This window comes from Onychomys torridus, chromosome 7, assembly GCF_903995425.1.
Source record: "Onychomys torridus chromosome 7, mOncTor1.1, whole genome shotgun sequence".
Classification (NCBI taxonomy): Eukaryota; Metazoa; Chordata; class Mammalia; order Rodentia; family Cricetidae; genus Onychomys; species Onychomys torridus.
The window spans coordinates 61,462,874-61,478,262 of NC_050449.1; the positions used below are offsets into that span (position 1 = coordinate 61,462,874).

Sequence of the window (15,389 nt, forward strand, 5' to 3'; positions counted from 1 at the left end):
CTCTCTCTCTCTCTCTCTCTCTCTCTCTGTATTTGTCTGTCTATCTATCTGTCTGTCTGTCTGTCTGTCGATCATCCATCCATCATATCTGTCTGTCTCTCTAGGTGGGTTACTGTTACTTTAGAATTTGACTTGACTCATTTGTCCGCTCCTCCCCTACTGCTAGGTCACATTATCTCCTCCTTCAATCACTATCCTGCTCAATTTTAGGACTTCATTCTTTACTGCTTTAGCATCCTTTCCCACTTTTATTGAAAATAGATTCTTTTCTCACATAATATATCCTGATTACCATTCCCCCCTCTGATCTTCCCAGTTCTTCCCCTCCTCCTCTCACATCTGGATCCTGTCTCTTTCTGTCTCTCATTAGACAACAAACAGGCTTCTAAATAATATAATAAATCTAATCTAATCTAACAAAACTTAACACATTGGAATTGGACAACACAAACAGAAGGAAAAGAGCCCAAGAGAAGGCACAAGAATCAGATGCCCACTCATGTGCATGTTCAGGGATCCCATGAAAACACTAAACTGGAATCCATAGTACATATGTAGAGGACCTGGTACAGATCCTGTGCATGTTTCCTCAGTCTTTGTGAGTTCATATGAGCTTTGATCATGTTGATTTTAGTTTTCTTGTTTTCTTGGGGGTCTTCCATCTGCTCTGGCTTTTACACTCTTTCTGGCCTCATCTTCCTCAGGGTTCTTTGAGCCCTGAGGGGAAGAAGTTAACAGAAACATTCCATTTAGCCTATGTTTGGCTGAGTCTCTGTACTTGTTCCCATATACTATTGGAGGAAGCTTTTCTGATGATGGCTGAGCAAGGCACTGATCTATGAGTAGAGCAGAATGTCATTATGAGTCATTTTATTGCTACGTTTTTTATTATTAATTTTTAAAGCAGTAGTATTTGGTTTTCTCTTAGGTCCCTGGACTATGTAATCTTAGGTTCTTTTTCCTCTAAGCAGTGTTGGGTATGGCTTCCATCTTGTGGAGTGGGCCTTAAGTCAAATAAGACGTTGATTGGTTAACTCCCACAAGCTTTGTGTCTCCATTGCCCTAGCATATCTTTCAGACAAGCCAGCATTGAAGATTGTAGGGTTTGTATTTATGTTTCTCCTTTGATATATTCAGAGTATCTTCCTCCAGAGATGCTAGAACCTATGTGAATACACCCTTGGCACTGGAAGCTTCATCTGGTGACAAAAGATAGCCAGTCTCCCCCATTATCTGTCTATTTCATTTAGATAGCCTTCATATATCTAAATTTTAGAAAGCTTCTGCTGTATTATATTTCCACAATACCCATCTAATAATCCTTAATTTTAGTCTGTATCTCCCCATATTCCCTCTCTCATCTCCTTCTCTCCTCTTTCTCCCTACTTGATCCTCCCATTCCAGTCCTCCCCATCAATTCATAATTATCTCTTCTATTTCCATTTCCTAGTGAGATCTGTCTGTCCCCTCAGTCCCTTACTGTATACCTAACCTCTGTGGTTCTACAGATTGTAGCTTGGTTATCAATGACTTACTAGCTAATATCCTCATATAAGCAAATGCCATATTTGCTTTTCTGGGTCTTGGATACCTCAGGATGATTTTTCTTTTCTTCTAGTTCCATCCAATTACCTTGGAATTTCATTTTTTTAAATGGCTGAGTAATACTCTATTGTGTAAATGTATCACATTTTCTTTATCCATTCTTCTGTTTAGGGATATCTAGTTTTTTTTTTTTTCCCCAATTCCTGGCTATAATGAATAAAGCAACAAAGAACATGGTTGAGCATGTGTCTTTGTGGTAGGATTAATCATCCTTTGGGTATATGGCCAAGAGTGGTATAGCTGGATCTTGAGGTAGATTGATTCCCATCTTCCTGAGAAATCACCGCACTAATTTCTATAGTGGCGGTGTAAGTTTGCACTCCCATCAGCAATTGAGGAGTGTTCCCCTTACTCCACATCCTCGCCAGCATGAGCTGTCATTTGTTTTTATTGATCTTCGCCATTCTGATGGTGAAAAATGAAAGCTCAAAGTAGTTTTGATTTGCATTTCCCTGATGACTAAGGTTGTTGAACCTCCCTTTAAGCATTCCTTAACTATTTGAGTTTTTTCTTTTGAGAATTCTCTGTTTAGATCTGTACCCCGTTTTAAAATTGGGTTATTTGTTTCCTTGATACCTACTTTTTTGAGTTCTTTATGTATTTGAGCTTGAACTACATAGCAAATTCAAGGCCAACCAGGGCAGCTTAGGCTCTGCCTCTAAAGAAAAGTTAGAGTGCGTAGTTGGGAGACAGCTTAGTAAAGCAGTTGCCTGGCACGCGCGGGGCCCCTAGGTTCAGTCTCCAATACCATATACACTCAGAAACAAGACTGTCATGTAACTAACTGAATTATTTCTGGACTTCTTTGGGGGATGACTTGATAAGTCAGGGTAAGTAGAGAGAAGGGTAAGGAACAGGCAGTCCTTTTCTGTTCAAGGGCTATTGTCTGTGTTTTTGATGTTATACTCACTAAGAAGGCAATTTCTTGTTAGGAGGTCATGAAGTTATGTATAGGTATTGTCCATTGTAAATATAGTTGTTACTCACTATAAAAATATAAGAATTAGAAGTGATCCAGAAGTGTGCTAATGTGACTTACAGGTTCCTTTGACCTGGAACCCATGGAACAAACTTAACAGCTTTGCAGGCTGTAGAGAAGTTAAATAAAAAATGTTTTGATTATTTTAAATTATATGGATGTGGCTCTGTGTGTGTGTATGTGCACATGAATGCAAGTGCCCACAGAGGCCAAGGGTGCCCTTGGAGTTGGAGTTAAAGATTTTTGTCAGTCACCTGATGTGGGTCCTCTGAAAGAGCAGTATGTGTGCTTAGCTTATCCACTGAGCCTCCTCTCTGGCCCTTGAGAAATGAAAATTTTAATGCAGAAATAATTTGATATTCTATGCCTGATCTACATTTCCACATTAAACTGACTTGGTTACATAGCTGTCCAGTTGGCCAGAATATTCTCCCTTGTAGAACATTATTTTATTTCCTTTCAGTTTGTTGTATTGTTTTTCAGTTTGTTTGAATGGTGAGCACCTTTCTTTAAACGTTTCCAGTGATCCTGGTCATATGACTTCATATCCACAAGCGAGTCATTCAGATTCCTTTCTAATAAATTTTGCCAGCAGCACTCACCTAATACCATTATTTTTAAAAATGATAATGATGGGGACCAGAGAGATGGTTCTGCAGTGAGGAGCACTGGCTGCTCTTGCCCTTGCAATTCTCAGGGATCCAACACCCTCTTCTGGCCTCCACAGGCACCGGGCATGCATGTGGTATACATGCATGCATGCTGCCCACACAACCATACACATAAAATAGATAAATAGAAATTATGATGAAGGAAGATGTTTGATATTTTATTTTTGGAGCATAGAAAACTTCAGTAGGAAAGGTTAGGACAGAATTGTAATCATGACAACTGGCTGGGACTATAGCTGTCTGTGGCCTTGGAAAGAGGAATTTGGAAAAAGATAAAGAGATAACGAAAAGGTACCCAAAATGATTTCACCTACTTCAGAATTCAGATCTCTTCTCTTCTGCATGCATAGGCTTCTCCTCATACAACACCCAATGAGTTGCTAATATTAGGGCCATCGTTCTTCTGTGAAGAGTGATAGTTTTTATGGGCTCATTTCTGAATATCATGAGATTGACTTTGAACTTGCTGGTGGTAAGTCTGGCTTTGAACTCCTGATTCTGTCTCCCAGCTGCTGGGATCACAGGTGTGCACCACCATGCTCAGCTTAATACCATTGTTTCTAAGAGAGAACGTATGTTCTGCTTTTGAGTGATTTATCAGTACATAATTTGTAAACTAACAAATCTGAGTTGTATAGCATTAGCAACGTAAAAGAAGATAATGCTGGCTGTGAAACAGCATGCCTTACCTTCAGATCTGGCCTCTTCCATTCATGGCTGTTTGACCTGCTGCCCACATTCATAAAGGAGAGAAGGGACTTCTCTGCTCCTTGGTACCTGTTTGCACAGACACTGTTTACAATGACTCTGTTGATGGCCACGGGCAGTACTTACCGTGGCTGTGTTGATGCCACGGGCAGTACTTACCGTGGCTGTGTTGATGGCCACGGGCAGTACTTACAGTGGCTGTGTTGATGGCCACGGGCAGTACTTACAGTGGCTGTGTTGATGGCCACGGGCAGTACTTACAGTGGCTGTGTTGATGCCATGGGCAGTACTTACAGTGGCTGTGTTGATGGCCACGGGCAGTACTTACAGTGGCTGTGTTGATGCCACGGGCAGTACTTACAGTGGCTGTGTTGATGGCCACGGGCAGTACTTACAGTGGCTGTGTTGATGCCACGGGCAGTACTTACAGTGGCTGTGTTGATGGCCACGGGCAGTACTTACCATGGCTGTGTTGATGCCATGGGCAGTACTTACAGTGGCTGTGTTGATGGCCATGGGCAGTACTTACCGTGGCTGTGTTGATGCCACGGGCAGTACTTACAGTGGCTGTGTTGATGCCATGGGCAGTACTTACCATGGCTGTGTTGATGCCATGGGCAGTACTTACAGTGGCTGTGTTGATGCCATGGGCAGTACTTACAGTGGCTGTGTTGATGGCCATGGGCAGTACTTACCGTGGCTGTGTTGATGCCACAGGCAGTACTTACAGTGGCTGTGTTGATGCCACGGGCAGTACTTACCATGGCTGTGTTGATTTAGTTGCTGGTGAGGCTGGAAGATTGTGTCTTCAGGTGTGTCCAGTGCAGAGCTCTGACTCCAGCATCTTCCCTGATGACCTCGCTGGACACAGATGATTAATTTTGCCTCTGAGACTGAGCTGCCTTTTCCTTTTCCAAATTGCTGTGATTATTGTTTGATTTATCAAATGAGGTATTGTCATAAAGTTTAGAAATACACATTTTAAATATCAACCCCTCCCCCTTTTTTCCAGAGTGACAAACATACCAAATGCCTGGAGAGTTTTATACTTTTCATGGGAAATGAGAGATTTGTTTTTATCTTCTTTAGTATTCAAATAAGGATTTAAGATGGAAATTATGTTTCTCTAGATAAATTAACTTTGAAGATTCCTTGGAAAAACCTTTATGGAGAAGCAGTCGTTGCCACCCTAGAAGGATTATACCTGCTTGTGGTCCCTGGAGCAAGTATGTTGCTTTACACTGTAGTCAGTCAGTGACATTGCAATCAAGGGAAATTGTTCCCCCTGAAGTTCTCTGATATAAAGAGGGAGCGAGAACGTGTGTAAGAAACTGATCATGTGTTCATAGGGTAGTGAATAAGCATCCTGTTATGTATGTATTGTCACATTTGCATACCAAGTGCTTTTCTGTTGTTGATGAAGACAGTACATTCAGTCTATTTTAACTTTACTCCCCACGAGTACTTATTTGGTATCTGAAGCTTTTTAAAAGTTGTTAGGCAGTTGACAGATGTACTATTGAAGAATGAATTGAAGTAAGAAATTTAACATGTACCAGTACGTTAATTTACATATTTTTAAGCCTGGAAACTTTTTCCCACATTTTGTTGCTTCTGATTTTAAACAAGTGTTCTTTCACACGTGTGTAACAGGTTGTTTCATCCTTAGGAATCACAATATTTTAATAATAGTTAATATTTTGAGATACTGAAGCTTGATATCTTTAGTTATTGCTGTTTTCAGCTAAGATGGACAATATGAGAAAAATCTGAGTGCTTTGGGAAAAATTACTCAGTTTCCCAACCATAATTTGGATATAGTGTTTATTTTCATCTTGCTTGCTTCACTGTCTACAGTACTAGCTTCCTTATTTAGTAGTTACCAACTAAATACATGCTTTTTCAATGCTTTTTGTGTAGCATGGTTTGCAAGGTGATACTGAAAAATTTTGAAAATTAGTGAATATTAACTATTTCTTCGCTATTATGAAATACTATGATTATTTCCCTTTTTGTCTCCTAAAAATTGTTTTTTTTAGTTCATCGTGCAGATAATGCCTCTCATCATGGCAGCTTAATATATGTGCTACTATATTTCATTCAAAATCTCCTTATGGATTTTTATTAACTTTTATATTTTCTTAGAATATTATTATCAGATATGAGATTATAGATAAAATGTGTTAGGATTATTAATTATCCCCCAAATACTTTGTGAAAACATTTTTATCAGTCTACATTAATACCAGATAATAGATGTAATTATTTATTTTTTGTTTGTTTGTTTATTTATTTATAGTTTTTTTTTTTTTTTTTTTGAGGCAGGATTTCTCTGTGTAGTCCTGGCTGTCCTAGAACTCACTTTGTAGACCAGGCTTGCCTTAAACTCGGAGATCCTCTTATCTCTGCCTCTGGAGTGCTCGGATTAAAGGCATGCACCACTACACCCAGCTTTTATTTACTTATTTTAAAAATTTATTTATTTACTTATGTGTATTGTGTGTGCCTGTGTGAGTTTATGCTCACGTGTGCAGGTGCACCGGGAGGCTGAAAGAGGGTGTCAGATCTTCTGGAACTTGTGAGCTACCTGATGTTGTGCTGGGAGCCAAACTTGAGTCCTTTTCAAGAGCAACAAGTGCTCTGAACCTCTGCACCACATCTCCAGCACTTACTTATTTTTATAGTTTTATACTAAAATTTTTGCCAGTCAGGCAGTGGCCTGGCCGCAAGTGTTCAGATCCATTTTTCTGTCTTCTGCTTTTCTCTTTGAGTTATCTACTCAGCTTTCCCGTCTTTTTTTTTTGTTTTTAGTTATTTTCCTCCTTCCAATTTCTTTCTTTTTTTCCCTTTGTGATGCTTTATAAACAGATAGGAATCATTTATGTGTAAACGATTTTATGTAATCATTTAATGTAATTTAATGTAAATTTTTATAAGGTTAATCTTTGCAGAAGTGTTTTTGACTTATAAAAAGGATGTTAGCATATGATTATAATGAGGTTAAAGTTTCCCATTTGTGTACTGATTCACTTCTTTTTGCGAGAATTAACTGTATGTTTTTAGGTATTAAGTATGATGCTGAGAAAGAAGAAAAATCCTTGCAGGACATTAAACAGAAAGAACTTTCCCGAATTGAAGATGCCCTTCAAAAAGCAGCAGAGAAAGGTACAGCAAGTTTATTTTAAATACCTACACACTTATATTTCAGACATATTTAATATCATTCCATATCTTCTTCTTTCTGTTTTTTTTTTTTTTTTTTTTTTTTTTTAAGACAGAGTTTCTTTATGTAGCCCTTGCTGTCCTGGAACTTGCTCTGTAGACCAGGGTGGCCTTGAACTCACCTGCCAAGTGCTGGGACTAAAGGCTTTCATAGACTTTCTTAAGCCCAGTTCCAAAGAAGGAACCTTCTTTTCAAGTCTTAAAATGCTATTTGTAGATATCTCATTGACCAGCATTGAGGATTGATTGCTTTTGTCTGGTGTCTGGTTTAGTCTCAGTTTCTGAAGATAGCTGTGCTTTGAATAACATTGAGATAGGTGTATTTTATGTGTGGCGCTCATCGTAACCTGTGTTTTTGTGATGACAAGGTTAAGCTGTCACAGTGCAGATGTGGCAAGGTGCTGCTGCTATGATCCTGTTTCCCCATCTCTTCAGGAGAGAAACGTTTCCACAAGTCTTTTCTTCACGTCTCACCATTTTAACACCCTCACAAATTTTCGTTTTTATCTAAGATAAATTTGATAATTATGTTACATTTTGATTTTGACTTTGATTTCTAAAGCCCGGACAGAATGAAATGAAAAGCATCATTAGTCTGTAGTGTGATGATTGAAGGACTCTTCCAGAATCCAGCTTGTTAATCTCTTTAAAATCAAACCACATCTGTTTCTGACTGAGGTATAACTTACTAGTATTTCACCTCATTTTCTGGTCATTTGGTGTGGGTGGGTTTCAGTGATGACAACTGATAGTCTCTGATAATGTAAAGCAAATATTTTTGAGTTTTTATTGTTTCACTCTATGCATGGAATTTCTTTTTTCTACAAAGCAAACAGGATAAGACAAGGCAAATATTAACTTAAAAAATGACCAAATTACAGTTACACACAGTTACAAGGTTATCTTTCTGTCAGACTGGTAACATGAATCAGTGGGAACTCTAGTTTGAAATGACTTCTTCTGCTGAGTGTGCTTGTTTAGCTCTGGCTACTCTGGAGGTTGATGTGGGAGATCCTGTGGCCCGGTAGTGTGGGCTAGTCTGGGCAACATAGGAGACCCTCCTCAAACAGTCACAACAACAGTATCTGCTCCTGGAGGTTCCTGGTCATTGACCCTAATCCTTTTTTGTCTAAAGAATGTTTTTCTTATGCAGAAATGTTGATTCTTTACTAGAAGTTACCAATGCCAGTCATAATACAGAGGCTACTATAATGGAAGAAAATGGTTCTCTTTTCTACTTTAGAATGTTATCTTTCCATTGAAACTTAAATAGTTACATCTTTAGGAAGAGTTTTTTTTGTGTTGCTTCTTTGTACAAAATAAAGCATGCTGAGGTTTTCTGAGAGAAGTCCAGTAGGATTTTTAAAAATCAGTTTTGTTTCATTAGTGTATGTAGAAATAGTTCAGTAAAAATGAGGTGTGATACTCGGAGAGTACTAGAATTTCATTTCTTTCTATAGAATTTCCAGAGTAAGTATATTTTCTTAATTCACATGCACACACACATGCACATACTTGCACACACATATCATATATCCATCTAGGCATAATGGCATATTTAGGTATACTGATATATAATTATATATTTATAGTGACATATATAATTAATATGTTACCTTTTGTGAAATCTCCAACTCCCTTTTTGGCAGGACTATTGTAATTGCTTAAAAAGTACTTTAGTATTTCCAGTGCTCTGTAAGAAGGTGTGAACTGATCTGTTTTAGTAACTGTCGGTTTAATTGGGATACTGATAACATCCTATACATTTTGTCCTTTGTGCTTACGAGATCTTGACTGCTAGGTGTTTAGTGCGTAGCGCTGAGCTGACAAGTTTGGGTCTGGTGGAGACTCATGATTTCTGTACAGAGGGTGAAGAGATGCAGAGCCGGTCCTGCATGAGCAGGTCTGTTGGGTCTGTACAGTATGTAATACACACATGGCAGCTCGGGTGGTACATTTTAGGATTTGTTGGAATGTATTTAAAATTCAGGAAATGGGGCCTGGAGAGATGGCTCAGGGGTAAAGGCACTTGCCCCCAAGCCTGACAACCTGAGTTCGATTCCCCAGAGCCACATAGTGGAAGGAGAGAACTGACTCCTACAAGTTGTTCTCTGATGTCTGCTTGTGCACTTGTTCACACGTAAATATGTAATAAAAACACAATATTAAAAAATAAAATTCAGAAAGTGAAATTCAGGTTTTCACGTACTGGTTCTGAATGTAAAATAGTTGAATTTAGTAACTGAGAAATATGCTGAGAGATTATTTTATTGTAACTGAAGAAATTCATTTACTCATTTTGACTGCATTGTAAATATTCTTTCCTGGTTTTCATGGCTGTGCATCATCTTCTGATGCTTTTCATGTGAATGATGAATATACCCTCTAAGTACTTACCTCTTACCATACTAATTAATAGTTATTACTAATTATTACATTTCTTCAGACTTACCTTCCTAGTCTTTCTTGATTTTAAAGCGCAGTGGCACCTTTGCCTGTGTAGCGATTTGGGGAGATAAGGAGAGGGGGTTCTTCAGCCTTCATGGGCAGATAATAAGAGCAAAGATAAAACCCTCATGTTGACACACCTGAAAACATGTAACTTCTTAAAATACTGCTACCATTGTTTGGAACAAAAACTGAAGTTTTTCATTTCACTTTCAGTGAATTTACTTAGCTGTAAAAATAACCTTTTTCTCCTTTCATTTGTCTGGAGTGACTTTCTGTACTTGGGAAGGCGATCATACACAGCTTCCCATATGTTAACTTCCATATTAAAATGTTAATTTCACAAGATAATATACACATACACTTAAAAACCCAATGGTTCCCCATGACACTTAGGATGATAGGTGGCAGCCCCCTGTGCACACTTTGCTATCCTTCACACCCTTTTCTTCGAGATCAGCTTATGTTTAGGAGCACCAATGCTGTCATTTTCTGATTGGCTAATGTATGAGATTACCCTAGACTTCTTGTTATGGTTGTCAAGGAGTTTGCATCTTGCTGTTTCTTTCCACGCTAACTCCCTGTCTTCTCTTGTTGACATGAGCTCCAAAGGCCATGGCGCGACCCCCTCTGCATCTTCTCAAAATCTGGATAGGTCATGACTGCTGGCCAGTTACTCTCTGTGACTAGGCTTCATTTGGGAGGGAAATGGGGGAGGGTATTGTGACTCAGCCGGCAAAGGGTGCAGGTAGCCTATCTGGAAGGAACATGTCACACTAAAGAAAGATGAGATTTTCTCATCTGACTTGAAAATGAATGGTAAATGTCACAGGAACTTAATGAACAGGGGCAAAATGACAGGCGGGGAGAGAATCCAGACAGCAGATCCGTGTTGTATTTGAAAATGAGAATTACAGTAACATCCCTGTTACCCAGGGATGGCTCTGATTCTCGTGATGGAGAATTTTTGGTGTAATAGGAAAATGTGGTTTGTCTGTGGAAAGGAATGACCTGGTGTCACTGGGAATGTGTCCTTAGGGGTGGGTGGTTTTACTGTCGCCAACTCTTCGCTTGCCCCGTCACGTGGTTTCTGAGTCTTTACAGTTAAGTTTGGGTGCGTTTCCCCTGCAAAACTGAAGGTGTCTTACAATGCTTTGCCTTTGGTTCCTGCTGCCGTGGGATGCAGGTGCACACTCGGGGGAGTTCATGTGTGGCTTGGAGAACTTGCTTTACAAGGACGTCAAGCCTGGTGGGTATGCATGGTTAATTTTACTTCACTTGGTGAATGTGATGTTCTTATCCATGCCTGAGCGTTTAGTGGAGTCCATTTGATGGTGTGCCACCCTTTGAGAAATATGGAAATGTAATTCATGGTCACACCCTTGCCCTCCCTCCCTCCTCCTTCCCCTCTGCAGCCATTCACTCATTCACTGAGTCTTTTGAGTGTCTTCTGGGGCAAACTCCATGCTGGGGGCTTGGTGTTTGTGGATGAGCAAGCATAGTTCCCTGCCCCTGTGGAGCCAGCTCCCACAGTGGCAGATGATTATGAAATTCCTACTGCCCTTTGGCTTTAGTTTCTAGTACGGTAGTGGTCCTGTCTACCTGACTACTTTCTTGTGCTTACAACAGAGATTTTCAAATTTGCAAGAAGCAGTAAGGTGATTTTTTATTTTTTATTTTTATTTTTGTTAATACTTCACTCAGAGCCTCAAGGCGGGACTTCTGCATCTTCTCATGCCCACCCTGATTGTGGAATCTTCTCTAGTCTGCTGCCCCATGCAGTGTGTTGAAATCTGAAGCTTCACAAAGGCAAATTGAAGGCTGTTTGCTGTAGGATTTAGAAGGGAACCTTTTATACACTAGAATTTGTACCAGATATATAGCCACAGTTTTTACTATTTTAAATAAAATGTTACATTTTTGTAACTCTTCAGGAATTTTTTTATGTTAATTTAAGCACACTTTAGGTTTGCTTAGACTAAATGGTAAATGGATCTGCATCTCCAATTTTAAACAATGAGTGCTATGTTAGAATTCTCATGCAGATAGAAGCTTCTTTCATGTTTATGTTCATTTTGACAGTGGGGAGAGCTAGCGTGGCAGTGTTAAGTGAAATTATCCCCAGGACAGTTGTTCTTTTTACAAATCTGCCATGGTAGTGACCACGGCTGACTGCTGACTGTTACTTTGTTCAATACAGAGGACAGTATGGGAAATCTCAGGGCTCATTGTGCAATTTTATAGGCTGTAATGAACTGGCTCTCTGTTGTCACTGGGGCCAGGGTTTTCTGGTCTATAAATGGATGTTGGTGACCCATTCTAATATGTTACAGAATCACTGGGCCTTGTTAAAAGCCAGCAGAAGTCACGACGAAGGACCTTAACTGATTCGTTACCTTTCTTCTTTTAGATTTTAAAGTAATCCTGGATAAAGTGAGGAGGCTCGTGGTGCAGTGAGAGAGTTCATTTGATGCTGGCCTCATTCCCTTAGCTCGGAGCTCATGTGTACTTTCTGACTGTTCCCCTTTCAGCTTCCAAGTGCTTAGTCTTCCCATATTCCACACCACCTTTTTCTTTTTTAACTTTAGAGTAGCCATTCCTGGAAAGGCAGAGCCAGCTATTTTCATAATGCTATCAAAGCGTTTATTTTGTCAATGAGTTGGCATTTGTGTGCAGGTGTACAAGCAGTGGCGTGTAAACTCGGTGGCTGCCGTGGCCTGACCCCAGGCGGGAGACCTCCTGGACCATTACTCATTGTATTCTTTGCTACTGTGCGCTCATTACAAGACGAAAGGAAGGAAGTGTGCCAGTACTTACTGACGCATTTCCTTGATAAAACAGAATTTCAGTTTTAACAGACATTAGTTCTTGAGCAGGTCTCTAAAATTTTGTGGGACCCAAGAGAAAGTATGTGTGAAGCATTTCTGAATGCTGAGGCAGGTTCTTTCTCAAGGATGATTATTTGTGCAGATGTTAGCTGAAGCTGCTTCTTATGGACAGAGGCCGGTTTTTACTTGAAAGATTGACAGATTGTCATCATTCAAGTATGAGCATGTAGCTACTTCACCAAACAAAGTAAAAGTGAACCAGCATATTTGAGTGGTAACACTTTGTGCTTTGAAAGAAACATTAGAATTTTAAGGCGCCCTCGTTTGCCACCGTGAGCTAACAGCCACCCAGCACGGCCAGACTTTCCCATGAGACTGGTGGTGATTTCAGCAAGTGTGCCTCTGTGTCCGTGACAAGACTGAGCCTGAGCAAGGCTTGCCTAGCTCATTGCAGTGTGCTTTCCATATAGCCAGTGAGGGATGAGTCGTGGGTGTGTGAAAGGCCCACATAATGTGTGAGGAGGTCAACTGATTGTAATCTGGCTGACTATAAAACTATAATTAAGAAACTCTATTTACTGGACTTGAATGCATTCCCCATTCTTACACAAAGAGCCCATGAAAACAATTTTCATTGTGTACTTCAGTCAGAACAGCACATTTCAGTAGATTGAAGGCAGAAGCAGATATGTGAATCCAGCTATCTTCCACTAAGCCAGATATTAAGGGGATTTGTAAAAATGAAAAATCACATGCTTCGTCTCACTGTGACTTTAAATTGTGTTTGTGTATATATACACACACACATATATATATGTGTATGTATACACATGCAATATATGTATATATAGGGTATAAATATAAGTAATCAAATGATGCTTTAATATTATTTTGAAAGAATTAAGAAAATAGTTTCTGTTTTTATTTCCAGCATGGTAAATATAAATAATTATAGCCTATATTACTTAAAATCTCTTCAAATTGCTTATGCTTTAAATGTCAATTAAAGGATCCTGAGACCAAAGTTTTGAGAACTGTTTTAGAGTATTGGAGAGTCATACATTTATTCTTCATTAGACTAATTAGGAACTTTCATCACCATTACATTTCCAATATTTTGGTAACATTGAATTGAAATTGACACTGTAAATGTAGCACTCTTGCAGATGTAAAATGGTGTGAGGAGGACTGACGTGATGCCCCTCACGCTGACATTAAGATTGGACACGGTCTAGACCACCTGTGAAGCTAGAGAGTTAACAGCTGGAACGGTTTCTGAACGGTGCTGACGTTTTTACTTGTTTCCAAGTAGTGTTTCTTGAGAACTCAGTCTTTCTGTATGTTTGATTTATGGACTGGAATCAGGAGCTGTGACTGTGTTAGGAAATGCTAGTGTCTGCGCTATCCAGCTTCTGTTATGTATGTAAGTGCTTTCTTCTGGAAACCCAGAGTTTATTTCTGTAATCCAAGTTCACGCCTTGATTTTATGGTAGAACAGTTTGCAAATACCAACGAAACAAAATAGAGTTTACAACTATATACAGATATATTTCCATCTTATTTATGTATTTTGTTATAATGTTTACGTGTAGATGTTTTAATTCATTTAAACAGATAAATATTATACACTTTTTGCTTAGATATGAATCTCTGTCCTTAGAAGTCTCCTGCTGGAAAGGAACCTCTTGCTCACTGGCAAGAGAATCAGGCAAACACTTTAGATACAATGCCTTGCTGTTTATTAGAATTTTGTGTAAGGTACAGGCCCTGGGGCTGCTAGAGGAGCTATGAGAAGCTTCAGACAGGCAGCGAATGAGACAGCAGGATATCGGACAAGAGACAGCCAGCGATGCCTGGAAGATTGCTTAGCAAAGGATGGCAGCCATTTACAGAACGATGTGTAGGAGGCAGTAGGCATTGGCATTATGTGTGTTTTGTAGTTCATGACTGGCAGGAGTCACAGAGCTAAGGCCTGTATCATGCAGACATTTGATTTTTATCTGGCAGGCTGCAGAGAGCCTTTAAATGATTTTGAACAGGGCATTGATGGGCTCAACATTATTTTAGATGCAGCAGCAATGCAGAAGGTTCTGTAGCAGAGGTGAGGCTGGGGGCAGAGTCAGGAGAATGTCCTCGGGGAGTTCAGGTCACAGCTGATGCCTGGCTGCCTGTTGAGTAGAACATTCACAGGCTGGGTTAGAAAGGTGTTGGTTAATGTGAAAATGTCAAATAAAAAAGGATGCAGTTTAAAGGAGTGACTGCTAGTTGAATGTACTGTTTGCTATACATTTTATGCCCTATGCCCTCATACTTTTATGAGCTATAAAGCACGCCTAAGGAGTTCCCATTTGTGAAGGGTATCGTCTAGAGAGGCCATCAACACTCAACCCTTTCATCCCATTTGTATCCCTGTGTCCCTGCTGCACATTGCTCAAAACCTTTCCCTGAAGGTTTTATATCATCACCATTACATTTCCAATATTTTGGTAACATTGAATTGAAATTGACACTGTAAATGTTTAGTCATAAGTATTAAAACACCATTGGGAATGGCTATAACTTACCCATATTTTGTATAATTGTTCCTGCCAAGCTATTCTCTAGATTAAAGGTTGTTCTTTAGTGCAGAATGTTAATCTAGTAAAGGAAGCGTGTGAGTTTGTGTTTGTGTTGAAGTAGTAGGTCAGTCAGTGTAGTCGGAGGTAAGTGACACTGAGCTTTGATGTCAGGAAGAATTCTCGTATTTTCTTTCCTGTCCTCTTGTCTGCTAACTTGACTTTTATCCTTTTCTCACTAAAATGCTTCCACTGAGAAGGACGTAAGCGTAAAAAGCACAAAAAACATTTTAAGAAACGTTTTAAAGGTCTTGATCGCTCCAAAGGTAGGTATACGCAGTTCTCTGCCTGTGCTGTTTATATACCTTGATTT

The 15,389-nt window shown here is 39.5% G+C and overlaps 1 protein-coding gene across 3 annotated transcripts in view; it reads left to right on the forward strand.

The window, feature by feature from the left end:
* Vps13c (vacuolar protein sorting 13 homolog C) overlaps positions 1 to 15,389 on the forward strand; it is a 160,202-nt gene that overhangs the window by 16,305 nt on the left and 128,508 nt on the right. For 2 of the 3 annotated variants that reach the window (XM_036193188.1, XM_036193190.1), the window contains exons 4-7: positions 5,094 to 5,189; positions 7,027 to 7,128; positions 10,820 to 10,882; positions 15,277 to 15,342. In XM_036193188.1, the coding sequence (XP_036049081.1) occupies positions 5,094 to 5,189; positions 7,027 to 7,128; positions 10,820 to 10,882; positions 15,277 to 15,342 (327 nt within the window). The remainder of the gene's footprint in view (positions 1 to 5,093; positions 5,190 to 7,026; positions 7,129 to 10,819; positions 10,883 to 15,276; positions 15,343 to 15,389) is intronic. The other variant, XM_036193189.1, reaches the window with a different exon arrangement.